Source organism: Caenorhabditis elegans, chromosome III (genome assembly GCF_000002985.6).
Source record: "Caenorhabditis elegans chromosome III".
NCBI lineage: Eukaryota > Metazoa > Nematoda > Chromadorea > Rhabditida > Rhabditidae > Caenorhabditis > Caenorhabditis elegans.
The window spans coordinates 1,243,174-1,267,292 of record NC_003281.10 but is presented as its reverse complement, the minus strand read 5'-3'; the positions used below and the strand labels follow the sequence as shown (position 1 = coordinate 1,267,292).

Genomic DNA, 24,119 nt, shown 5'->3' with positions numbered 1-24,119 from the left:
ACTTTTATCTTGGCGTCCATGCACAAAGCTCTCAAATTCAACTACTGGACAGTTTGCGCGGCGGAGCCACCTGCTAAAAAAATAGACTTCTCTGCTCCAAATCCAAAAGACCAAAACATAATCGAATTTCCTTTTTTATTTTGAGCACCAGGGGTGGGAAATCATGCACAAAACTGCAGTTTCAGCACAATTCCGTGGGTTACGTCAATGAATGCTGCATGAAATTACCTGGAACTCTAACACACAGGCTCACCTAATAAACTGTTGTGTAAGCAAACGATGATCATATTAACGACTGCAATGAATATCTTAAAAAAATTGACAAACAATGATCCTTATCAGTTTGATAATTGCCTGTTTGCTCCTTTTGCACACTGTACCTGCTTTTTGCGAAAACTTTTGCAGAGACTTACTTTTCATAGTTTCAGCTTTCAAACATGGCGCTCCAAGAATTGCCAGAAAAAGTGCTCAACGAGATACTGAGCAAGCTGGAGCCAAAACATCGGTTTGTCCCACACACCACCTTCAACGGATAGCTTTTACTTTTCAGTCTGGTCGTTCGAAAAGTGTGCCGTATACTGAGACGGCTTGTCAGTTTCGAAGTTATTGATTTTAAAATTACAAGCGAAGCAAAAGTAGAGCTGAAGTTTGACGAATTTTGCATAAAATGGCCGAGGAAAATTAAAGGAAATGACTGCATCGGAATGGCGTTGAATGATTTGCAGTCATGGTTGAAAATGCCTTTGAAGATGCTTTGCATTGACACTGGTGAACAAACCGAACACTTTGAGGAATTGATTGATAGGCTCAAATCAATGAAGCCTGTGCAGGCCGATATTCTTGGTTTGTGGATGTCGGTTGATCAGTGCATTAAGCTGTTTCCCTACTTCGAAGCAGGCAAACTAGAGAGAATCGCAATGCATTATGAAGAAGAAGAACTTGATAAGTTTCATGAGCTCACTTTGTTGGAGCAATGGAAGAAGGCAAAACGTCTGCTTTTTGAACCACAAGTCGGAGTTGACACGAATGAGACGCCAATTGAAGCATTCTTTCATCGTGAATTTTTCACTCTTAACGTTCTACAGATTTCAGATCAAGATGCCAGGAAGATCAAAGAGGTGAGGAAAAGGCAAATTCCAAGAATTTCCTGAGCATAAGCTTAATCTTAAGCTTAAGCCTAAACCTGAGCCTAAGCTCAAGCCTAAGCATAAACCTTAGCTTAAGCCTACGCATAAGCCTAAGCCTAAATCTGAGAATAAGCTAAGCCTAAGTACAAGCCTAAACTTAAGCCTTAGCATAAGCCTAGCCTAGCCTAAGCCTAAGCCTAAGTCTCATCCTAAGCCTAAACCTAAGCTTAAGCCTACGCATAAGCCTAAGCCTAACCCTAAGCCTAAGCCTAAACCTAGCTCCTCATTTTTCCAGATTCTTCTCAAGAAGCCAAACTTCAAAGGCTGCGTATTTGAATGTTGGACGGAAACAGATGTTTCAAGATTGTTTCAGCCAATCATTGAATTTCCGAGGGAACATCCTGATACGGCTAAGTTCGAATACTCTACCAATGGCTCTAAATTTTCTATCGTTGTACATTGTAGATGGAGCGTGTATATCTCCAGAATGTAGTCTAATTTGTTAATACACATGAATAATAAATATTTGTAGAGTTTAGAAAACTGTTGTTCTACAGATCAACCTGCTGAAACAATGACAGGTGGAACTGCACTGACCAAAAAAAATTTGCACTGACCAAAAAAAATTTGCACTGACCAAAAAAAACATGTGCACTGACAAAATCAAACATGTTCAATTGCCCATTTTTGTCTCTTTTTGATAGTTTTTGGTGGGTTAACTTTAGATTTTTTGAATTCAGCATATTTTATTTACCCATTTTCAATTAAAATAGGTTCATTCAGTTACTGGCAACATTAATTAGCATTTATCGCAAAAATTTCTTGTCTATGTCCCAGTGGTTCAACTGTAGTCGTTTTGAAACATTTACAGCAATTCAAACATTTACAAAATGTTTTAAAACTGGGCCGATGGTACATTAAATAGGATATTTTAATAAAGACAGGAGTGAGAAAGCAATCTGATAACTCAGCGGCTTGAAAAACCTGAAATTTTGAAAAAACAAATTGGAATTTTAGTATGTAATATGTAAATAAACCTCATGAATTGTGGCCTGAACTCGGAAAAGAGACATTATACAACAAGTCTGCAAAAATGCAATTAAAATGGACCAGAAGACTGAGATTCGATTTCGGTAAACTTTGGCGAAGTTCACCTGCTTAGTTTATGCAAAAATTAAATTTTTTCAATTAAATTTTTTGAAATTTTTCTGAAGTTGCACTGAAAAAAACTCATTTCTAAAATAGTAATTGGTATTAATTTTTTAAAGAAAGTTACCAAAAACATTCCTGAAAAAGGGCATAGTCATAAGGCTAAGACTAAGCCTAAACCTGAACCCAAGCATAAGCCTAGCTTTTAACTAGCTCCTAGGCCTAATCCTAAATTTAAGCCTAAGCCTAAGCTTGAGCCTCTTCATAAGTCTTAGCCTAAGCCTCAGCATATGCCTAAGCCTAAGCCTGAGCCTAAGCCTAAGCCTAAGCCTGAGCCTAAGCCTGAGCCTAAGTGTAGGCCTAAACTTACAATTTTCATAATCACCACCAGAATAAATTGGCACAAAATGTACTTATTACGCTGAGCTGAGACAAATTGAATCAGAATTTGAAATAATGCACAAATGGGGAGTATAACGATGAGCAGTACATAAGCCATCTAAAAAAATATTCTTGAATGAAGAATTTCTAATTTTGTAACTAACAATGTTCGCGTTTTTGCCAAAAAACCCGCTTTTTAATGCTAAAAATCCTAGCACAAAAACCAATAAAATACAATTGGTAGTAATCTTTAGTGTATATTCGGTAACCATTAAATATTGTTTCGTGTCCGGGAAAAAGAAAATAAAAATCTTTCGAATTGCAAGTAGAGCTATTAATACTTGACATGATTGTCCTATGTATATCACGATAGTTTTCATAGTATTGTTAAATATTATTGCAATTTTATTAAGCCATTCATTAGTAACATTTAGATTAACAACTATCAAGATTGATTCAATAAAATATAATGCATTTATTAAAGCCACTTTTTTATAGAAACTGTTCACAATTGGGTATGTCGCCGTGTTCCGCTCACTGTTAAAACGATAAGCTTTTCGATAAACTAGGAATAGTATGATATTTGCTATAAAAAGAAAAACACCAGAAATTAGAATTTTTGCAGCAGAGCTAGTCAAATCCATTGTATGAGTGGCAAATATTTAAGAATGACTAAAGCTAGTTTTGCACCTGTTTCTATTAGAGCAAGTTAGTTTCCTGAAACCTGACTAAACTTTATGCATGTGAAAGTTGAATAGCATGCTAACTTTAAATGCAGGTAGCGGAAATTGCCGGTTTGCCGATTTGCCAATTTGAGGGAAATGATCAGTTCCGGCAATTTGCCGATTTGGCGGAAATTTTCAAATATGGCAATTTGCCGATTTGCCGGAAATTTTCATTTTTTGCAAATTGCCTATTTGCTGAAAATTTTCAATTCCGGCAATTTGGTGGAAATTTTGAATTCCGGCAATTTGCCGGTTTGCCGATTTGCCGGAAATTTCAATTCCGCCAATTTGCTGATTTGCCGGAAACTTTTATTTTTGCCGATTTGCCTATATACCGGAAACTTTCGATTCCGGCAAATTGCCTATTTGCCGTTATCCGGATATCAATTTTCCGAAAGTTTTTAGAGGGGTATTTTTAAAATGCGGAAAAACTTCAAAAAGGATGCATGCAGTATTGCCGAAAAATAAATTTTCGGTTGCCGTTTTTCCGGCAAATATTTCCATTTTTCAATTTCGGCAAACCCTAGTGTAGGCAAGAAATGAAAACGTCATTTTTGAGATAGAGGCAAGCCGTCTCTTATCAGTGTGACATTTGCTTTCTTTGGCAAACAGACCAAACTAACCCTCATCTTTTGATTTTTTGAGGTTTTTGTTTTATTGAGCCTGTTCTAAAATATATGCACAGTTTTTTGTTTGGTCTAAATTTAATTTTACAGACAAAAAAAAATCATAACCGCCTATATATATTTCGTAAAATTACACATTTTTGCAAAATAATAAATCATCACAACAAGCACGTGGTTTGATCTACAATAATCGCGGGAATCTGTGTCGCATTTTTTTCCGGGCAAAAGATTCCCGCATTTTTTGTAGATCAAACCGTAATGGGACACCCTGACACCATGTGAACAAAGTTAAACACGAATGTTTTACCCTATACATTTAATGTCAAAGTTCGTATGTTTGCCGAATAGGCAAAATGCCAAACTGATAAGGCATTTCGTTCCCTAAACTGATGCAAACAGACCTGACTTATTCAGCAGTCTTTTTCTCATTTTGCACAAAAAAATGTCTTCTCTCAGATACATGCCGATGGATATTATCCAGGAAATCGTGGAAAAACTGCTGCCAGTTGATAGGTGAGTCTTTGTAGTTTTTAGTCTTTGTAGTATGTGTAGCCTTTCAGATTGGTAGTTCGAAAAGTGACTCGAAACTTCCGTATTGCTATTGATCATCATGGGATTTGTCTTGAAGAACTGGTAGTTAATATGGATAAGCTGCAAGTTTTGGAGCTGCGTGTAGATGGAACATATTTCAAGTACATCGATGTAACTGGTGGTTGCTATGTGAAAATTTATAGTAAGACATGGGTTCGTCAGAAGAGAATCCCAGGAGGAGATCATGTAAAAATAATGTTGGATGATATGGCTGAATTTTTACAGTACCCATTGAAACTTTTCAAATGTTATCTGAATCATATCTTCGAAGATTTCATGGATAGACTGAAGAAAGCCGGTAGTATACACACACAAAGTACCTCCCTTCTTTCTCTGTACCCGGATAAAATAATTAAAGTTGTATCGTATCTTAAGCCGGGAGTACTTGAAGACATCGCATTTGGTGTTGAGAAGCGCACGGAACAAGTGAAAGAGCTGTACAGTATGGAGCAATGGAAGCAAGCGAAAAAGAAAAGGAGGTACTATATGCTATAAGATCATTTCAAAAGGTTCCATTTTGAAGCCGAGTGTCAAAGATGCTATTCAAATTTGAGATGTGAGTTTGAAGCAGGGGTGTACGGCAAATTTTGAAATTTGCTAAGCTACGCAAATTTGGCAAATTTGCCGGGCCTGGGGGTCTCTGGTTTAATGCAAATTTATATATTTATTTTCAGAATCTTCTCATTAACTCCAGCAATGTTCCATATCATATCCTTTTCGAGCCAGAAAAAATATTTTTGGATTATTTAAGCCGGACCACAGATACGGATATTCATTTGATTATACCGAAAACGAGCCGCAGTTTGAAATTCAAGAAATATCATGGACGATCGAGATATGGATCTAACTGTTTCATTTTTTTAGGATAATGTGTTGACATTAATAAATTTTAATTGTATTCTATCCAGTGATTTTGCAGAAAAAAAAAGATAAAAGGCATTTAATGAAAATTTGGAATAAATTTTAAATCGGTTACTCTCCTAATTGTTCTCAAAAATATCGGTAAAAATATGCTGCAAATTCAAAAATCTGCAAACACCGTCAAACAGAGCGGGAGAGCAGAGATCTATTTTTTCGTCTGTCAATCTAATTTTCGTCCGTCTATCTATTTTTCGTCTGTCAATCTATTTTTTCGTCTGTCAATCTATTTTTTCGTCTGTCAATCTATTTTTTCGTCTGTCAATCTATTTTTTCGTCTGTCAATCTATTTTTTCGTCTGTCAATCTATTTTTTTGTCTGTCAATCTATTTTTTCGTCTGTCAATCTATTTTTTGTAATGTCCATCTATTGTTCGTCTGTCAATCTATTTTTTCGTCTGTCAATCTATTTTTCGTCTGTCAATCTATTTTTCGTTTGTCAATCTATTTTTTCGTCTGTCAATCTATTTTTTCGTCTGCCAATCTATTTTTTCGTCTGTCAATCTATTTTTTGTTTGTCAATCTATTTTTCGTCTGTCAATCTATTTTTTGTTTGTCAATCTATTTTTCGTCTGTCAATCTATTTTTCGTTTGTCAATCTATTTTTTCGTCTGTCAATCTATTTTTTCGTCTGTCAATCTATTTTTTCGTCTGTCAATCTATTTTTTCGTCTGTCAATCTATTTTTTCGTCTGTCAATCTATTTTTTCGTCTGTCAATCTATTTTTTTGTCTGTCAATCTATTTTTTCGTCTGTCAATCTATTTTTTTGTAATGTCCATCTATTGTTCGTCTGTCAATCTATTTTTTCGTCTGTCAATCTATTTTTTGTCTGTCAATCTATTTTTCGTTTGTCAATCTATTTTTTCGTCTGTCAATCTATTTTTTCGTCTGTCAATCTATTTTTGTAATGTCCATCTATTGTTCGTCTGTCAATCTATTTTTCGTCTGTCAATCTATTTTTCGTTTGTCAATCTATTTTTTCGTCTGTCAATCTATTTTTTCGTCTGCCAATCTATTTTTTCGTCTGTCAATCTATTTTTTCGTCTGTCAATCTATTTTTTGTTTGTCAATCTATTTTTCGTCTGTCAATCTATTTTTTGTTTGTCAATCTATTTTTCGTCTGTCAATCTATTTTTTGGTATGTCAATCTATTTTTCGTCTGTCAATCTATTTTTTCGTCTGTCAATCTATTTTTTCGTCTGTCAATCTATTTTTTCGTCTGTCAATCTATTTTTCGTCTGTCAATCTATTTTTTCGTCTGTCAATCTATTTTTTCGTCTGTCAATCTATTTTTTCGTCTGTCAATCTATTTTTTCGTCTGTCAATCTATTTTTTTGTCTGTCAATCTATTTTTTCGTCTGTCAATCTATTTTTTTGTAATGTCCATCTATTGTTCGTCTGTCAATCTATTTTTTCGTCTGTCAATCTATTTTTTGTCTGTCAATCTATTTTTCGTTTGTCAATCTATTTTTTCGTCTGTCAATCTATTTTTTCGTCTGCCAATTTATTTTTTCGTCTGTCAATCTATTTTTTCGATGCACCATGACATATTATCTTTCAGCAAGTTCAGCATCCCAAAACACTGAGTTTATTATTCATTTCTCCTGATACAAAGACTGTGAGAAGTAAAAGAAATAGTGAATGAATTTCTATAACGAATTAGATTCCCGTCTGTGTAGTCCGGTTGAAATACTTTTGCTATTTCCGGTATGCCAGTTTTCCACTCGGCAATGCGAATAACGCAATTTTGGAAAGTGGCGTTGTTTAGAAGAATCTGGAATTACATTCATTTCTGTAAAACTCATTTTTTAAAATTGGAAAATATTTCGATTTTTATAAAAGGGTCATGTAGAGCACAAAATTTTATGCATTGTTGCTTTTGGAATTTTTTTTCTATCACCACCCTACGCAGAGTTACGCCTTTTGTAAGATTTTGCAGCGAGAGAGTGTGGGGGAGGGGAGACGCAGCGCGCTCTCTGCGTCTCCCCTCCACCACGCTCATTCGCCCGCCAACTTTAAAGTGGTGTAACTCTGCAGGGAATGGTGCTACTGGAAAACTTTAAATTGCAAAAATGTACAGAATTTTGAGCTCTATAACATTTATTCATGCAAAAAGTGTGTAGAAGTTTCCGACTACATAGCTGTAGGTAATCATATTTATCTCTGCAGAGAACGGAGCTATCGAAAAAAATTTTAATTGCAAAATTGTACAGAATTTCAAGCCTAGTTACAAGCCTAAGTGAAAAAAAAAATTAAACTTACATCTCTTATCTTAATCGCACTCTCAACCGGAATCGATTTAGCTTTGACATAAAATCTATTTAAATGGAATAAATGCTTGAGTATGGTCATATCTTTAATCCAAACGCGAGATATCAAACTGGTGACCTTGCTCCATTGGCTCCGCTGTCCAACTTCTCGGAGCTGATCGATACATGTGATGCCATCAATTGAAATCTCCCCCAGAACATTGAAAAATGGTAGAAGGAGCAGAATTTCGTGGCAACTGAGATCCTTTAACAGGAGGCTCCGTGTTGTGCAGTTTTCTAGGTTTTTTAAAGTAGAAGCCAAGGATTCCGAGTGAATACGTCGATTTTCTTTGTTTTCAGTATCAAACGACACAGATAAATGGGCTAATCGAGCCTTCAAAATTACATCCAAATCGTGATTGGAGGCATCATCTCCGTCAACTGATAAATTGACGATATTATCAGGTTTCAGCACAATTTCCACTTTTTCACAATCAATCCCCACGTTATCGACAGCTGCTCGAAAGTTTCTAGACACATCCCGCAGGGTTAATCTGAAAATTCTATGGATTTTTTCTGTTTTACACAGAGGCAAATTGTAGAGCTGGAAATTCTGCACATTTTTGTAGTTGGAAATTTTTCAGTAGCTCCACTCCCCGCGGAGTTATAGCAGTTTCAAGTTGGCAAGCAAAAGAGCGTGGTGGAGGGGAGACGCAGAGAGCGCGCTGCGTCTCCCCCTCCCCCACACTCTCTCGCTGTGAAATCTTTCAAAAGGCGTAACTCTGCGTGGGGTGGTGATAGGGGAAAAATTCAAAAAGCAATAATATTTAGAATTTCATGCTCTACAAGATGCATTTATAAAAAACTGAATTTTTCATTTTTAAAAAATCAAAAAAAAATTGGAAGCTTCTAGACACTTTTTGCATAGGTGAAAAACTGTTGTGTAAGCAAACGATGATCATATTAACGACTGCAATGAATATCTTAAAAAAATTGACAAACAATGATCCTTATCAGTTTGATAATTGCCTGTTTGCTCCTTTTGCACACTGTACCTGCTTTTTGCGAAAACTTTTGCAGAGACTTACTTTTCATAGTTTCAGCTTTCAAACATGGCGCTCCAAGAATTGCCAGAAAAAGTGCTCAACGAGATACTGAGCAAGCTGGAGCCAAAACATCGGTTTGTCCCACACACCACCTTCAACGGATAGCTTTTACTTTTCAGTCTGGTCGTTCGAAAAGTGTGCCGTATACTGAGACGGCTTGTCAGTTTCGAAGTTATTGATTTTAAAATTACAAGCGAAGCAAAAGTAGAGCTGAAGTTTGACGAATTTTGCATAAAATGGCCGAGGAAAATTAAAGGAAATGACTGCATCGGAATGGCGTTGAATGATTTGCAGTCATGGTTGAAAATGCCTTTGAAGATGCTTTGCATTGACACTGGTGAACAAACCGAACACTTTGAGGAATTGATTGATAGGCTCAAATCAATGAAGCCTGTGCAGGCCGATATTCTTGGTTTGTGGATGTCGGTTGATCAGTGCATTAAGCTGTTTCCCTACTTCGAAGCAGGCAAACTAGAGAGAATCGCAATGCATTATGAAGAAGAAGAACTTGATAAGTTTCATGAGCTCACTTTGTTGGAGCAATGGAAGAAGGCAAAACGTCTGCTTTTTGAACCACAAGTCGGAGTTGACACGAATGAGACGCCAATTGAAGCATTCTTTCATCGTGAATTTTTCACTCTTAACGTTCTACAGATTTCAGATCAAGATGCCAGGAAGATCAAAGAGGTGAGGAAAAGGCAAATTCCAAGAATTTCCTGAGCATAAGCTTAATCTTAAGCTTAAGCCTAAACCTGAGCCTAAGCTCAAGCCTAAGCATAAACCTTAGCTTAAGCCTACGCATAAGCCTAAGCCTAAATCTGAGAATAAGCTAAGCCTAAGTACAAGCCTAAACTTAAGCCTTAGCATAAGCCTAGCCTAGCCTAAGCCTAAGCCTAAGTCTCATCCTAAGCCTAAACCTAAGCTTAAGCCTACGCATAAGCCTAAGCCTAACCCTAAGCCTAAGCCTAAACCTAGCTCCTCATTTTTCCAGATTCTTCTCAAGAAGCCAAACTTCAAAGGCTGCGTATTTGAATGTTGGACAGAAACAGATGTTTCAAGATTGTTTCAGCCAATCATTGAATTTCCGAGGGAACATCCTGATACGGCTAAGTTCGAATACTCTACCAATGGCTCTAAATTTTCTATCGTTGTACATTGTAGATGGAGCGTGTATATCTCCAGAATGTAGTCTAATTTGTTAATACACATGAATAATAAATATTTGTAGAGTTTAGAAAACTGTTGTTCTACAGATCAACCTGCTGAAACAATGACAGGTGGAACTGCACTGACCAAAAAAAATTTGCACTGACCAAAAAAAATTTGCACTGACCAAAAAAAACATGTGCACTGACAAAATCAAACATGTTCAATTGCCCATTTTTGTCTCTTTTTGATAGTTTTTGGTGGGTTAACTTTAGATTTTTTGAATTCAGCATATTTTATTTACCCATTTTCAATTAAAATAGGTTCATTCAGTTACTGGCAACATTAATTAGCATTTATCGCAAAAATTTCTTGTCTATGTCCCAGTGGTTCAACTGTAGTCGTTTTGAAACATTTACAGCAATTCAAACATTTACAAAATGTTTTAAAACTGGGCCGATGGTACATTAAATAGGATATTTTAATAAAGACAGGAGTGAGAAAGCAATCTGATAACTCAGCGGCTTGAAAAACCTGAAATTTTGAAAAAACAAATTGGAATTTTAGTATGTAATATGTAAATAAACCTCATGAATTGTGGCCTGAACTCGGAAAAGAGACATTATACAACAAGTCTGCAAAAATGCAATTAAAATGGACCAGAAGACTGAGATTCGATTTCGGTAAACTTTGGCGAAGTTCACCTGCTTAGTTTATGCAAAAATTAAATTTTTTCAATTAAATTTTTTGAAATTTTTCTGAAGTTGCACTGAAAAAAACTCATTTCTAAAATAGTAATTGGTATTAATTTTTTAAAGAAAGTTACCAAAAACATTCCTGAAAAAGGGCATAGTCATAAGGCTAAGACTAAGCCTAAACCTGAACCCAAGCATAAGCCTAGCTTTTAACTAGCTCCTAGGCCTAATCCTAAATTTAAGCCTAAGCCTAAGCTTGAGCCTCTTCATAAGTCTTAGCCTAAGCCTCAGCATATGCCTAAGCCTAAGCCTGAGCCTAAGCCTAAGCCTAAGCCTGAGCCTAAGCCTGAGCCTAAGTGTAGGCCTAAACTTACAATTTTCATAATCACCACCAGAATAAATTGGCACAAAATGTACTTATTACGCTGAGCTGAGACAAATTGAATCAGAATTTGAAATAATGCACAAATGGGGAGTATAACGATGAGCAGTACATAAGCCATCTAAAAAAATATTCTTGAATGAAGAATTTCTAATTTTGTAACTAACAATGTTCGCGTTTTTGCCAAAAAACCCGCTTTTTAATGCTAAAAATCCTAGCACAAAAACCAATAAAATACAATTGGTAGTAATCTTTAGTGTATATTCGGTAACCATTAAATATTGTTTCGTGTCCGGGAAAAAGAAAATAAAAATCTTTCGAATTGCAAGTAGAGCTATTAATACTTGACATGATTGTCCTATGTATATCACGATAGTTTTCATAGTATTGTTAAATATTATTGCAATTTTATTAAGCCATTCATTAGTAACATTTAGATTAACAACTATCAAGATTGATTCAATAAAATATAATGCATTTATTAAAGCCACTTTTTTATAGAAACTGTTCACAATTGGGTATGTCGCCGTGTTCCGCTCACTGTTAAAACGATAAGCTTTTCGATAAACTAGGAATAGTATGATATTTGCTATAAAAAGAAAAACACCAGAAATTAGAATTTTTGCAGCAGAGCTAGTCAAATCCATTGTATGAGTGGCAAATATTTAAGAATGACTAAAGCTAGTTTTGCACCTGTTTCTATTAGAGCAAGTTAGTTTCCTGAAACCTGACTAAACTTTATGCATGTGAAAGTTGAATAGCATGCTAACTTTAAATGCAGGTAGCGGAAATTGCCGGTTTGCCGATTTGCCAATTTGAGGGAAATGATCAGTTCCGGCAATTTGCCGATTTGGCGGAAATTTTCAAATATGGCAATTTGCCGATTTGCCGGAAATTTTCATTTTTTGCAAATTGCCTATTTGCTGAAAATTTTCAATTCCGGCAATTTGGTGGAAATTTTGAATTCCGGCAATTTGCCGGTTTGCCGATTTGCCGGAAATTTCAATTCCGCCAATTTGCTGATTTGCCGGAAACTTTTATTTTTGCCGATTTGCCTATATACCGGAAACTTTCGATTCCGGCAAATTGCCTATTTGCCGTTATCCGGATATCAATTTTCCGAAAGTTTTTAGAGGGGTATTTTTAAAATGCGGAAAAACTTCAAAAAGGATGCATGCAGTATTGCCGAAAAACAAATTTTCGGTTGCCGTTTTTCCGGCAAATATTTCCATTTTTCAATTTCGGCAAACCCTAGTGTAGGCAAGAAATGAAAACGTCATTTTTGAGATAGAGGCAAGCCGTCTCTTATCAGTGTGACATTTGCTTTCTTTGGCAAACAGACCAAACTAACCCTCATCTTTTGATTTTTTGAGGTTTTTGTTTTATTGAGCCTGTTCTAAAATATATGCACAGTTTTTTGTTTGGTCTAAATTTAATTTTACAGACAAAAAAAAATCATAACCGCCTATATATATTTCGTAAAATTACACATTTTTGCAAAATAATAAATCATCACAACAAGCACGTGGTTTGATCTACAATAATCGCGGGAATCTGTGTCGCATTTTTTTCCGGGCAAAAGATTCCCGCATTTTTTGTAGATCAAACCGTAATGGGACACCCTGACACCATGTGAACAAAGTTAAACACGAATGTTTTACCCTATACATTTAATGTCAAAGTTCGTATGTTTGCCGAATAGGCAAAATGCCAAACTGATAAGGCATTTCGTTCCCTAAACTGATGCAAACAGACCTGACTTATTCAGCAGTCTTTTTCTCATTTTGCACAAAAAAATGTCTTCTCTCAGATACATGCCGATGGATATTATCCAGGAAATCGTGGAAAAACTGCTGCCAGTTGATAGGTGAGTCTTTGTAGTTTTTAGTCTTTGTAGTATGTGTAGCCTTTCAGATTGGTAGTTCGAAAAGTGACTCGAAACTTCCGTATTGCTATTGATCATCATGGGATTTGTCTTGAAGAACTGGTAGTTAATATGGATAAGCTGCAAGTTTTGGAGCTGCGTGTAGATGGAACATATTTCAAGTACATCGATGTAACTGGTGGTTGCTATGTGAAAATTTATAGTAAGACATGGGTTCGTCAGAAGAGAATCCCAGGAGGAGATCATGTAAAAATAATGTTGGATGATATGGCTGAATTTTTACAGTACCCATTGAAACTTTTCAAATGTTATCTGAATCATATCTTCGAAGATTTCATGGATAGACTGAAGAAAGCCGGTAGTATACACACACAAAGTACCTCCCTTCTTTCTCTGTACCCGGATAAAATAATTAAAGTTGTATCGTATCTTAAGCCGGGAGTACTTGAAGACATCGCATTTGGTGTTGAGAAGCGCACGGAACAAGTGAAAGAGCTGTACAGTATGGAGCAATGGAAGCAAGCGAAAAAGAAAAGGAGGTACTATATGCTATAAGATCATTTCAAAAGGTTCCATTTTGAAGCCGAGTGTCAAAGATGCTATTCAAATTTGAGATGTGAGTTTGAAGCAGGGGTGTACGGCAAATTTTGAAATTTGCTAAGCTACGCAAATTTGGCAAATTTGCCGGGCCTGGGGGTCTCTGGTTTAATGCAAATTTATATATTTATTTTCAGAATCTTCTCATTAACTCCAGCAATGTTCCATATCATATCCTTTTCGAGCCAGAAAAAATATTTTTGGATTATTTAAGCCGGACCACAGATACGGATATTCATTTGATTATACCGAAAACGAGCCGCAGTTTGAAATTCAAGAAATATCATGGACGATCGAGATATGGATCTAACTGTTTCATTTTTTTAGGATAATGTGTTGACATTAATAAATTTTAATTGTATTCTATCCAGTGATTTTGCAGAAAAAAAAAGATAAAAGGCATTTAATGAAAATTTGGAATAAATTTTAAATCGGTTACTCTCCTAATTGTTCTCAAAAATATCGGTAAAAATATGCTGCAAATTCAAAAATCTGCAAACACCGTCAAACAGAGCGGGAGAGCAGAGATCTATTTTTTCGTCTGTCAATCTAATTTTCGTCCGTCAATCTAATTTTCGTCCGTCTATCTATTTTTCGTCTGTCAATCTATTTTTTCGTCTGTCAATCTATTTTTTCGTCTGTCAATCTATTTTTTCGTCTGTCAATCTATTTTTTCGTCTGTCAATCTATTTTTTTGTCTGTCAATCTATTTTTTCGTCTGTCAATCTATTTTTGTAATGTCCATCTATTGTTCGTCTGTCAATCTATTTTTTCGTCTGTCAATCTATTTTTCGTCTGTCAATCTATTTTTCGTTTGTCAATCTATTTTTTCGTCTGTCAATCTATTTTTTCGTCTGCCAATCTATTTTTTCGTCTGTCAATCTATTTTTTCGTCTGTCAATCTATTTTTTGTTTGTCAATCTATTTTTCGTCTGTCAATCTATTTTTTGGTATGTCAATCTATTTTTCGTCTGTCAATCTATTTTTTCGTCTGTCAATCTATTTTTTCGTCTGTCAATCTATTTTTTCGTCTGTCAATCTATTTTTCGTCTGTCAATCTATTTTTTCGTCTGTCAATCTATTTTTTCGTCTGTCAATCTATTTTTTCGTCTGTCAATCTATTTTTTCGTCTGTCAATCTATTTTTCGTCTGTCAATCTATTTTTCGTTTGTCAATCTATTTTTTCGTCTGTCAATCTATTTTTTCGTCTGTCAATCTATTTTTGTAATGTCCATCTATTGTTCGTCTGTCAATCTATTTTTCGTCTGTCAATCTATTTTTCGTTTGTCAATCTATTTTTTCGTCTGTCAATCTATTTTTTCGTCTGCCAATCTATTTTTTCGTCTGTCAATCTATTTTTTCGTCTGTCAATCTATTTTTTGTTTGTCAATCTATTTTTCGTCTGTCAATCTATTTTTTGTTTGTCAATCTATTTTTCGTCTGTCAATCTATTTTTTGGTATGTCAATCTATTTTTCGTCTGTCAATCTATTTTTTCGTCTGTCAATCTATTTTTTCGTCTGTCAATCTATTTTTTCGTCTGTCAATCTATTTTTCGTCTGTCAATCTATTTTTTCGTCTGTCAATCTATTTTTTCGTCTGTCAATCTATTTTTTCGTCTGTCAATCTATTTTTTTGTCTGTCAATCTATTTTTTCGTCTGTCAATCTATTTTTTTGTAATGTCCATCTATTGTTCGTCTGTCAATCTATTTTTTCGTCTGTCAATCTATTTTTCGTCTGTCAATCTATTTTTCGTTTGTCAATCTATTTTTTCGTCTGTCAATCTATTTTTTCGTCTGCCAATTTATTTTTTCGTCTGTCAATCTATTTTTTCGATGCACCATGACATATTATCTTTCAGCAAGTTCAGCATCCCAAAACACTGAGTTTATTATTCATTTCTCCTGATACAAAGACTGTGAGAAGTAAAAGAAATAGTGAATGAATTTCTATAACGAATTAGATTCCCGTCTGTGTAGTCCGGTTGAAATACTTTTGCTATTTCCGGTATGCCAGTTTTCCACTCGGCAATGCGAATAACGCAATTTTGGAAAGTGGCGTTGTTTAGAAGAATCTGGAATTACATTCATTTCTGTAAAACTCATTTTTTAAAATTGGAAAATATTTCGATTTTTATAAAAGGGTCATGTAGAGCACAAAATTTTATGCATTGTTGCTTTTGGAATTTTTTTTCTATCACCACCCTACGCAGAGTTACGCCTTTTGTAAGATTTTGCAGCGAGAGAGTGTGGGGGAGGGGAGACGCAGCGCGCTCTCTGCGTCTCCCCTCCACCACGCTCATTCGCCCGCCAACTTTAAAGTGGTGTAACTCTGCAGGGAATGGTGCTACTGGAAAACTTTAAATTGCAAAAATGTACAGAATTTTGAGCTCTATAACATTTATTCATGCAAAAAGTGTGTAGAAGTTTCCGACTACATAGCTGTAGGTAATCATATTTATCTCTGCAGAGAACGGAGCTATCGAAAAAAATTTTAATTGAAAAATTGTACAGAATTTCAAGCCTAGTTACAAGCCTAAGTGAAAAAAAAAATTAAACTTACATCTCTTATCTTAATCGCACTCTCAACCGGAATCGATTTAGCTTTGACATAAAATCTATTTAAATGGAATAAATGCTTGAGTATGGTCATATCTTTAATCCAAACGCGAGATATCAAACTGGTGACCTTGCTCCATTGGCTCCGCTGTCCAACTTCTCGGAGCTGATCGATACATGTGATGCCATCAATTGAAATCTCCCCCAGAACATTGAAAAATGGTAGAAGGAGCAGAATTTCGTGGCAACTGAGATCCTTTAACAGGAGGCTCCGTGTTGTGCAGTTTTCTAGGTTTTTTAAAGTAGAAGCCAAGGATTCCGAGTGAATACGTCGATTTTCTTTGTTTTCAGTATCAAACGACACAGATAAATGGGCTAATCGAGCCTTCAAAATTACATCCAAATCGTGATTGGAGGCATCATCTCCGTCAACTGATAAATTGACGATATTATCAGGTTTCAGCACAATTTCCACTTTTTCACAATCAATCCCCACGTTATCGACAGCTGCTCGAAAGTTTCTAGACACATCCCGCAGGGTTAATCTGAAAATTCTATGGATTTTTTCTGTTTTACACAGAGGCAAATTGTAGAGCTGGAAATTCTGCACATTTTTGTAGTTGGAAATTTTTCAGTAGCTCCACTCCCCGCGGAGTTATAGCAGTTTCAAGTTGGCAAGCAAAAGAGCGTGGTGGAGGGGAGACGCAGAGAGCGCGCTGCGTCTCCCCCTCCCCCACACTCTCTCGCTGTGAAATCTTTCAAAAGGCGTAACTCTGCGTGGGGTGGTGATAGGGGAAAAATTCAAAAAGCAATAATATTTAGAATTTCATGCTCTACAAGATGCATTTATAAAAAACTGAATTTTTCATTTTTAAAAAATCAAAAAAAAATTGGAAGCTTCTAGACACTTTTTGCATAGCTGAATGTTGTAGAGTCCAAAATTCTGTACACTTTTGCATTTAAAAGTTTTCCAGTAGCTCCACTCCCCGCGGAGTTATAACAGTTTCAAGTTTACGGGGCGAGAGAGCGTGGTGGAGGGTAGACGCAGAGAGCCCGCGCTGCGTCTCCCCTCCCCCCACACTCTCTCGCTGTCAAATCTGCTAAAGGGCGCAACTCTGCGTAGGGTGGTGAAAGAGAAAAAATTCAAAAAGCAAAAATGTTTAGAATTTCATGCTCTACAAGATGCATTTATAAAAATTTGAGTTTTTCGTTAAAATAAAAAAAAATTTGGAAGTTGCTTGACACAGTTCGCAGGGTTAACCTTGAAAATGTTGTAGAGCTTAAAATTCTGCACATTTTTGCAATTAAAAGTTTTCCAATAGCTCCAATCCCCGCTGAGTTACACCACTTTTAAGTTGGCGGGCGAAAGAGCGTGGTGGAGGGGAGACGCAGAGAGCGCGCTGCGTCTCCCCTCCCCCATACTCTCTCGCTGCGAAATCTTCTAAAAGGCGTAACTCTGTGGTGGGTGGTGATAGAGAAATAATTCCAAAAGTAAAATTGTTTAGAATTTTATGATCTACAAAATGCGTTTATAAAAAACTGAGTTTCTAAACAAAAAATTGACTAACCTGTGAACTGGCTTCAGTTTTTCAATAATTTCATTGACAATTTCAATTGGTAATGCTCCAAGTTCCACCATACTGCAAAATGATTCAAAAATGAAATGGTTGGTTTAAACATTCTCCCCGTATAGTGGAGAGGTGGTTTAGACAACGAAACAAAAACTGACGACTCACGGTCTGTTTTTCTCTGCGTCTCTATAGGTCTCTGCTCTCCCGCTCAGTGTGACGGTGTTTGCAGATTTTTTTAACGATATTCTTTTTTTTTTGAATGAAGTTTTTAATGTTTGCTGAACACTTTTTAGCACTAGAGAGTTTTGAGACTCAGAGAAAGAAAAAATGCTGGTTTTGTTATCAAAATGTCCTTTTTCACGTCGCAATATGTGCATATTTATCTTTATTGTTGAAAATTCTCTTACAAACTCATTTCTTAACTCTTTGCAGCATGGCAAGACTTACAACATTACCAATTGAAATTATCAATGAAGTTATTGAAAAACTGGAGCCAATTCACAGGTTAATCAATTTTTTTTTGAAAAGCACCGTTTTTTTATAAATACATCTTGTAGAGCATAAAATTCTAAATATTTTTGCTTTTTGAATTTTTTTCTATCACCACCCAACGCAGAGTTACGCCTTTTAGAAGATTTCGCAGCGAGAGAGTGTGGGGGAGGGGAGACGCAGCGCGCTCTCTGCGTCTCCCCTCTACCACACTATTTCGCCCGCCAACTTGAAACTGCTATAACTCTGCAGGGAATGGTGCTAAAGAAAAACTTTCAATTGCAAAAATGTGCAGAATTTTGAGCACTTAAACATTTTTTAGGTTAACCCTGCGAAATGTGTCAAGAAGCTTACAAAAACTTTTTAAAGTTTTTTTTTTTGAAAAACTCAGTTTTTGATAAACGTATCTTGTAGAGCATAAAATTCTAAGCACTTTTGTTTTTGGAATGTTTTCTCTATCACCACCCTACGCAGAATTACGCCTTTTGGAAGATTTTGCAGCGAGAGAGTGTGAGGGGAGGGGAGACGCAGCGCGCTCTCTGCGTCTCCCCTCCACCACACTCTTTCGCCCGTCAACTTAAACGTGGTGTAACTCTGCAGGAAATGGTGCTATTGAAAAACTTTCAATTGCAAAAATGTACAGAATTTTGAGCTCTACAACATTTTTTAGGTTAACCCTACGGAATGTGTCTAGAAACTTCCGAACTGCTGTGGATAGCCATGGAATTGGATGCGAGGAAGCGGTAATGTCACTGAGGCCGGATAATAAAGTCGTGTTAACTATTGACGGGGAGCAAGTAGTACCCTTTAATAATTTGGATGTGATTTTGAAAGATGAGTTAGATGATATTTGTGTGGTTTTTGAAAGTGAAGATCAGGAAAAACGAAGGAATCTAGTAAAATATCTGGCTTCTACCCTGAAAAACCTGGAAAACCTCGAAAACCTGTGCACAGTCCGAAATCTCGAGTTTAACGGGCTCAAAGCCCTGGAAATTCTACTTCTACTACCATTCTTCAATGTTCAAGGAAGTCTCCACATAGAGCGGATCACAGGTGTGGAAAAACTTGAAGAGCTCGTTCAGCTGAGCCAATGGAAGAAAGTGTCACGGCTAAATTGGTACAACCAAACCGTTAATGTAGCCCTGCTCGGGAACTTTTTCCATATTCCGTGGTTTTACATAGTAGTGGACTCGTTTTCGGTGGATAATGCGGTTGGGATCAGAGATGTGAGTTTTTTATGCCAAAAAATGCGATTTCAATGTGAAAAATCCAATTTCAGGATCTTCTGAAAAACGGATCCTTCCAGTACTGCTATATTCGCTTCCCCGACATGGAAATGAACATTCCGGAGCTTGCAAGAGTATTCAAGCCGGACTACACTGATGGGGAATCATTTGAATATGGACATGCGTTCACTGTTACGTTGAATTCGTCAAGTTTTTGTATTAGGAGGAATGAATGAATAAATTTAATTTGCTTTAGCTCCTTGATTAAGATGTTTAGGCTCTAAAAATATCTAAATCGGCAAAAAAATTCTTTAAAAAATTTATTTTAAAAAAATTAGACCCCCTAGAACTTTGATCATAAGTCTCCGTATCAGGATCTTTTGTCAGGACTCAGATTTTTTTAAATATGTCATGGTGCATCGACATAACATAACAAATAAATAATTTTTAGGTTTTTGTTGGCAGCTCATTTTTCACATTTTCTATTATATTACAAAAATACTTCCTTAATTTCCTAAATTTTATATGATTTTTTTGACATTTGTGAAAAAATTTCAATTTGAATTACCGCCAAAAGTTCAATCATAGGGATGCTTTAAAAAAACGTGTTTTATAATAAAAAAAATAGTTTTGAATTTTTCTGAATTAAAAAAACTTTCAACATTTTTTCAGTACGGATATTAGCCCATTCAAACCTAATTTTCAAAAATAAAAACACACTTGTATTATAAATTGGTTAATATTGCAGTTGGAGGTGTCAAAATTTACAGGGATGTAGTCAAACATATGCCTGAAAATTCATATAAAGCATATTAGATATACAACTTTTTTTTGTTTTTTTTTTGAAATGAATATGGTAGCTACAAAAACGGTCATACATTCATCTGAAAGTTCAAAAAATGTGCTATTTTTTCAGGTAAGACACTTTTTTACTGCATGAACATAACCAATTTAAAAACATTTCCAAACAAAACATATGCAAAAATGTGCAAAAAATGTGCTAAAAATGTGCAAAAACGTGCAAAAAATGTGCAAAAATTGTGCAAAAAATGTGCAAAAATGTGCAAAAAATGTGCTAAAAATGTGCAAAAACGTGCAAAAAATGTGCAAAAAATGTGCTAAAAATGTGCAAAAATGTGCGAACATTGTGCAAAAATGTGCAAAAATGTGCTAAAAATGTGCAAAAATTGTGCAAAAAATGTGCAAAAATGTGCAAAAATTGTGCAAAAAATGTGCAAAAATGTGCAAAAAATGTGCAAAAAATGTGCTAAAAATGTGCAAAAACGTGCAAAAAATGTGCAAAAAATGTGCTAAAAATGTGCAAAAATGTGCGAACATTGTGCAAAAATGTGCAAAAATGTGCTAAAAATGTGCAAAAATTGTGCAAAAAATGTGCAAAAATGTGCAAAAATTGTGCAAAAAATGTGCAAAAATGTGCAAAAAATGTGCAAAAAATGTGCGAATATTGTGCAAAAATGTGCAAAAATGTGCAAGAAATGTGCAAAAAATGTGCGAATATTGTGCAAAAATGTGCAAAAAATGTGCAAAAAATGTGCAAAAATGAGCAAAAAATGTGCTAAAAATGTGCTAAAATTGTGCAAAAATTGTGCAAAAAATGTGCAAAAATGTGCAAAAATTGTGCAAAAAATGTGCAAAAATGTGCAAAAAATGTGCAAAAATGTGCAAAAAATGTGCAAAAAATGTGCGAATATTGTGCAAAAATGTGCAAAAATTGTGCAAAAAATGTGCAAGAAATGTGCAAGAAATGTGCAAGAAATGTGCAAAAAATGTGCAAAAAATGTGCAAAAATGAGCAAAAAATGTGCGAATATTGTGCAAAAATGTGCAAAAATTGTGCAAAAAATGTGCAAAAATGTGCAAAAATTGTGCAAAAAATGTGCAAAAATGTGCAAAAATTGTGCAAAAAATGTGCAAAAATGTGCAAAAAATGTGCAAAAATGTGCAAAAAATGTGCAAAAAATGTGCGAATATTGTGCAAAAATGTGCAAAAATTGTGCAAAAAATGTGCAAGAAATGTGCAAGAAATGTGCAAGAAATGTGCAAGAAATGTGCAAAAAATGTGCAAAAAATGTGCAAAAATGAGCAAAAAATGTGCGAATATTGTGCAAAAATGTGCAAAAATTGTGCAAAAAATGTGCAAAAATGTGCAAAAATTGTGCAAAAAATGTGCAAAAATGTGCAAAAAATGTGCAAAAAATGTGCGAATATTGTGCAAAAATGTGCAAAAATTGTGCAAAAATTGTGCAAAAAATGTGCAAAAAATGTGCGAATATTGTGCAAAAATGTGCAAAAATTGTGCAAAAATTGTGCAAAAAATGTGCAAAAAAGGGATGCTTAGTGTTAGAAAAACGTGTTTTATCAGCCAAAAATAGTTTTGAATTTCTCTTCTGTTTAAGATTTTTTGAAAACACTTGTAAACTGGTTAATATTGCAGTTGGTACCATAATGATGTTTTAAGTTATTTCCTCATGGTTTTCTAGTTTTTTTTAAACTATTACAAATTCTGCAACCTTTATTTAAAAAAAAACTCTACAATTACAAAAGAAACAAATGAAAGAGTATTAATTTTCAACATTTCCTCACAGAAAACTTGATTCCCTCGCGATAATATTCACAATTAACCACAAAACTATTGATATCATCTGAATATTCGAATTCAAAATAACTACCACCAGTATAGTCCGGCTGGAATATTTTTGCAATTCCAATTGGGTCTGATTTTGACTCGCAACAGAATATATTGCATCTTTGAAATGTACTTCTTCTCATGAGATCCTGCAAAAATAACCGATTTTCCAAATAAGAAACCTATTACTTATGTACATACATCTCTTATTTGAACTGCGACTTGGCTTGGAAAATCAGTGATGACGATACCGAACTCCTCATAATGAAATAGATGAACAATATGTCTACTGATAAGTACAGAATCATAAATATGCATTCTTTTTGCAATTTTCCATTGCTCCAAATTAATTAAGTCTTCGAATCGATCAAGAAGCCCAGGACTCCACAATATAATTTGTTCCGGGGCATTGAAAAATGGGAGTAGTAGAATTACAGTTTTAAGGGGGAACTTCCAAAATGAAATATGCTTTACTTGAATATATACTTCAGTTTTCAACGCCTCTATGAAATTCGAGATAATGTCTTCCTGATTAACAATTTCCAATTTCTCTACGTGCTTCAATATTATCTTCAAATCCTTGAGCATTATTTTCATGAAGTTTTCCCCTTTAATTAGAATTTTCCGGTTTTGGTAAGACACAGCTGTACTATTATTAACTGTGTAACTGATCATATTTTCGTCAAATTGCAACTTGAGTGTTTCCTTCCGTAGGGTTAAACAAATGGCGTCAAAACGAGGTCCAAGTTTATCAACGGCAGTTCTCAGAGCCGTGCACACTTTTCGGGCTCTCAACCTGTAACAAAAAAAATATTTTGCCGACTTTAAAATACTTCACTTTTTTTCAACAAGTTTAAACATTTTTTTTAATTTTTGCCCAATTTTTTTTAGCTATCTGTCCTTTTTTTGGGCAGAAAAAATAATATTTAAAATTGTACAAAACCACTGGAAATTTAAAAAAGGACAATTTTTAAGTGTTCGAAAATCAATTTTGAGTCTTCTACCTACAAAATTAACCATTTTAGAGAAGTTTCAAAATTGTGAATTTTGCCATAAATTGCCCATTTTTGCTACTTTTTCATATGATTTTCATATTGATGGGTTAAACATAGATTTTCGAATTTCTTCATATATGTATTACCCGATTAAAAACGTGTGCACTGACCAAAGAAAATTTGCACTGACCAAAAAACATTTGCACTGACCAAAAAAAAAAAATTTGCACTGACCAAAAACAATAAATTGTCATTTTTGCCACTTTTCAAAAGTTTTTCATGGGTTAAACCTAGATTTTCTGAATTCAGCATACATGAATTACCCGTTTTCAACAAAATTAGACACCTTCTTTTTTGTTTTTTTTTTTCAACAAGTCGGGCAAATTTCAAATTTTAATTAATTTTAGGTCATTTTTTGAGCTGCTATAACTTTTTTCGGAGAAGTTTTCAAGAAGTTTCATTAAGAAATTTGGTTTTTTCAGACAATTTTGAGTCTCATGATGCAATAAAAATATGTCTTTAACAAGTTTTAGAAGCGGCAAAAAACTCCTATCCTCTGTTCTAGTAATATGACAACAACTCACAAATCAATAAGCTCCAGTTTTTCCAAAACAAGATTAGCAACCTCCAGAGGCATTTCGAGCAACGAAACTTTCTTCGTTTTAACTTGACATTGATCATCTCTGTTGGTAGCTAACATATTTTGAAAATTATCTCTGAAAATCTAAGATATACAAGACCTACTACAAAAAAAATTACGAAATAAAGTTATTTGGCAATATTGCAAAACGAGGCAAGAGGTTTAGATAACAAAACAAAAACTGACGCTCTTTTTCTCTGCGTCTCGGTAGCCTAGGCATTTCAGTCTCTGCTCTCCCGCGCTGTGTGACGAGGTGTTTGCAAATTTTTGAAATTGTCAATGAAATTATTGGAAAACTCGAGCCCAGTTCACATTTTTTCAGCCATCTAATGACCGTCCTTTTTTTAGGCAGAAAACATAATTTTTGAAATTGTACAAAACCACTGGAAACTGAAATAAGGCAATTTTCAGTGTTTG

General features: G+C 35.1%; 7 protein-coding genes and 3 pseudogenes across 10 annotated transcripts; 5 read left to right on the top strand and 5 right to left on the bottom strand.

The window, feature by feature from the left end:
• Window positions 1-393: 393 nt before the first annotated feature.
• On the top strand, window positions 394-1,670 carry fbxa-151 (F-box domain-containing protein). Its single transcript, NM_001384023.2, has 3 exons — window positions 394-505; window positions 551-1,118; window positions 1,423-1,670. Exons 1-3 carry the CDS (start codon window positions 438-440, stop codon window positions 1,618-1,620), a joined length of 834 nt encoding a protein of 277 aa, NP_001370843.1. The 5' UTR covers window positions 394-437; the 3' UTR covers window positions 1,621-1,670.
• A 252-nt stretch (window positions 1,671-1,922) lies between these two features.
• On the bottom strand, window positions 1,923-3,301 carry srz-9 (Serpentine Receptor, class Z; the record flags this gene model as incomplete). Its single annotated transcript, NM_064960.2, has 4 exons — window positions 1,923-2,111; window positions 2,165-2,212; window positions 2,647-2,775; window positions 2,822-3,301. The coding sequence occupies 4 exons, from the start codon at window positions 3,299-3,301 to the stop codon at window positions 1,923-1,925; spliced, it is 846 nt and encodes a 281-aa protein (NP_497361.2).
• A 1,149-nt stretch (window positions 3,302-4,450) lies between these two features.
• On the top strand, window positions 4,451-5,351 carry fbxa-92 (annotated as a pseudogene). Its single transcript has 3 exons — window positions 4,451-4,521; window positions 4,569-5,155; window positions 5,274-5,351. Coding segments are annotated over exons 1-3 (736 nt in total).
• Window positions 5,352-7,102: 1,751 nt separating this feature from the next.
• On the bottom strand, window positions 7,103-10,474 carry fbxa-208 (DUF38 domain-containing protein). The gene is made up of 2 exons (NM_064958.2): window positions 7,780-10,474; window positions 7,103-7,291 (listed from the first exon to the last, which is right to left on the bottom strand). Exons 1-2 carry the CDS (start codon window positions 7,867-7,869, stop codon window positions 7,109-7,111), a joined length of 273 nt encoding a protein of 90 aa, NP_497359.1. The 5' UTR covers window positions 7,870-10,474; the 3' UTR covers window positions 7,103-7,108.
• On the top strand, window positions 8,835-10,111 carry fbxa-78 (F-box domain-containing protein). Its single transcript, NM_064957.7, has 3 exons — window positions 8,835-8,946; window positions 8,992-9,559; window positions 9,864-10,111. Exons 1-3 carry the CDS (start codon window positions 8,879-8,881, stop codon window positions 10,059-10,061), a joined length of 834 nt encoding a protein of 277 aa, NP_497358.1. The 5' UTR covers window positions 8,835-8,878; the 3' UTR covers window positions 10,062-10,111.
• On the bottom strand, window positions 10,362-11,742 carry srz-8 (annotated as a pseudogene). The gene is made up of 3 exons: window positions 11,088-11,742; window positions 10,606-10,653; window positions 10,362-10,552 (listed from the first exon to the last, which is right to left on the bottom strand). Coding segments are annotated over exons 1-3 (894 nt in total).
• A 1,149-nt stretch (window positions 11,743-12,891) lies between these two features.
• Window positions 12,892-13,909, top strand: fbxa-91 (annotated as a pseudogene). Its single transcript has 3 exons — window positions 12,892-12,962; window positions 13,010-13,519; window positions 13,735-13,909. Coding segments are annotated over exons 1-3 (756 nt in total).
• Window positions 13,910-15,438: 1,529 nt separating this feature from the next.
• On the bottom strand, window positions 15,439-17,818 carry fbxa-77 (F-box domain-containing protein). The gene is made up of 3 exons (NM_064954.5): window positions 17,704-17,818; window positions 16,140-16,680; window positions 15,439-15,651 (listed from the first exon to the last, which is right to left on the bottom strand). Exons 1-3 carry the CDS (start codon window positions 17,772-17,774, stop codon window positions 15,469-15,471), a joined length of 795 nt encoding a protein of 264 aa, NP_497355.1. The 5' UTR covers window positions 17,775-17,818; the 3' UTR covers window positions 15,439-15,468.
• Window positions 17,819-18,131: 313 nt separating this feature from the next.
• fbxa-76 (F-box domain-containing protein) lies at window positions 18,132-19,675 on the top strand. Its single transcript, NM_001381727.2, has 3 exons — window positions 18,132-18,210; window positions 18,866-19,421; window positions 19,475-19,675. The coding sequence occupies exons 1-3, from the start codon at window positions 18,140-18,142 to the stop codon at window positions 19,655-19,657; spliced, it is 810 nt and encodes a 269-aa protein (NP_001368053.1). The 5' UTR covers window positions 18,132-18,139; the 3' UTR covers window positions 19,658-19,675.
• Window positions 19,676-21,934: 2,259 nt separating this feature from the next.
• Window positions 21,935-23,785, bottom strand: fbxa-63 (F-box domain-containing protein). The gene is made up of 3 exons (NM_064953.2): window positions 23,647-23,785; window positions 22,269-22,863; window positions 21,935-22,216 (listed from the first exon to the last, which is right to left on the bottom strand). Exons 1-3 carry the CDS (start codon window positions 23,760-23,762, stop codon window positions 22,010-22,012), a joined length of 918 nt encoding a protein of 305 aa, NP_497354.1. The 5' UTR covers window positions 23,763-23,785; the 3' UTR covers window positions 21,935-22,009.
• Window positions 23,786-24,119: the final 334 nt, after the last annotated feature.

Bases quoted from the DNA above. Each gene is read 5' to 3' on its own strand.
- fbxa-151 (NM_001384023.2), top strand. From the start codon at position 438: ATGGCGCTCCAAGAATTGCCAGAAAAAGTGCTCAACGAGATACTGAGC. The intron at 506-550 runs GTTTGTCCCACA...TTTACTTTTCAG, and splicing joins AAGCTGGAGCCAAAACATCG to TCTGGTCGTTCGAAAAGTGT. The intron at 1,119-1,422 runs GTGAGGAAAAGG...TCATTTTTCCAG, and splicing joins ATGCCAGGAAGATCAAAGAG to ATTCTTCTCAAGAAGCCAAA.
- fbxa-208 (NM_064958.2), bottom strand. From the start codon at position 7,869: ATGACCATACTCAAGCATTTATTCCATTTAAATAGATTTTATGTCAAA. The intron at 7,292-7,779 runs GTAAGTTTAATT...ATGTAATTCCAG, and splicing joins GTGCGATTAAGATAAGAGAT to ATTCTTCTAAACAACGCCAC.
- fbxa-78 (NM_064957.7), top strand. From the start codon at position 8,879: ATGGCGCTCCAAGAATTGCCAGAAAAAGTGCTCAACGAGATACTGAGC. The intron at 8,947-8,991 runs GTTTGTCCCACA...TTTACTTTTCAG, and splicing joins AAGCTGGAGCCAAAACATCG to TCTGGTCGTTCGAAAAGTGT. The intron at 9,560-9,863 runs GTGAGGAAAAGG...TCATTTTTCCAG, and splicing joins ATGCCAGGAAGATCAAAGAG to ATTCTTCTCAAGAAGCCAAA.
- fbxa-77 (NM_064954.5), bottom strand. From the start codon at position 17,774: ATGGTGGAACTTGGAGCATTACCAATTGAAATTGTCAATGAAATTATT. The intron at 16,681-17,703 runs GTTAGTCAATTT...TAGAATTTTCAG, and splicing joins AAACTGAAGCCAGTTCACAG to ATTAACCCTGCGGGATGTGT. The intron at 15,652-16,139 runs GTAAGTTTAATT...ATGTAATTCCAG, and splicing joins GTGCGATTAAGATAAGAGAT to ATTCTTCTAAACAACGCCAC.
- fbxa-76 (NM_001381727.2), top strand. From the start codon at position 18,140: ATGGCAAGACTTACAACATTACCAATTGAAATTATCAATGAAGTTATT. The intron at 18,211-18,865 runs GTTAATCAATTT...AACATTTTTTAG, and splicing joins AAACTGGAGCCAATTCACAG to GTTAACCCTACGGAATGTGT. The intron at 19,422-19,474 runs GTGAGTTTTTTA...ATCCAATTTCAG, and splicing joins ATGCGGTTGGGATCAGAGAT to GATCTTCTGAAAAACGGATC.
- fbxa-63 (NM_064953.2), bottom strand. From the start codon at position 23,762: ATGTTAGCTACCAACAGAGATGATCAATGTCAAGTTAAAACGAAGAAA. The intron at 22,864-23,646 runs GTGAGTTGTTGT...TTTTTGTTACAG, and splicing joins AAACTGGAGCTTATTGATTT to GTTGAGAGCCCGAAAAGTGT. The intron at 22,217-22,268 runs GTATGTACATAA...TTATTTTTGCAG, and splicing joins TCGCAGTTCAAATAAGAGAT to GATCTCATGAGAAGAAGTAC.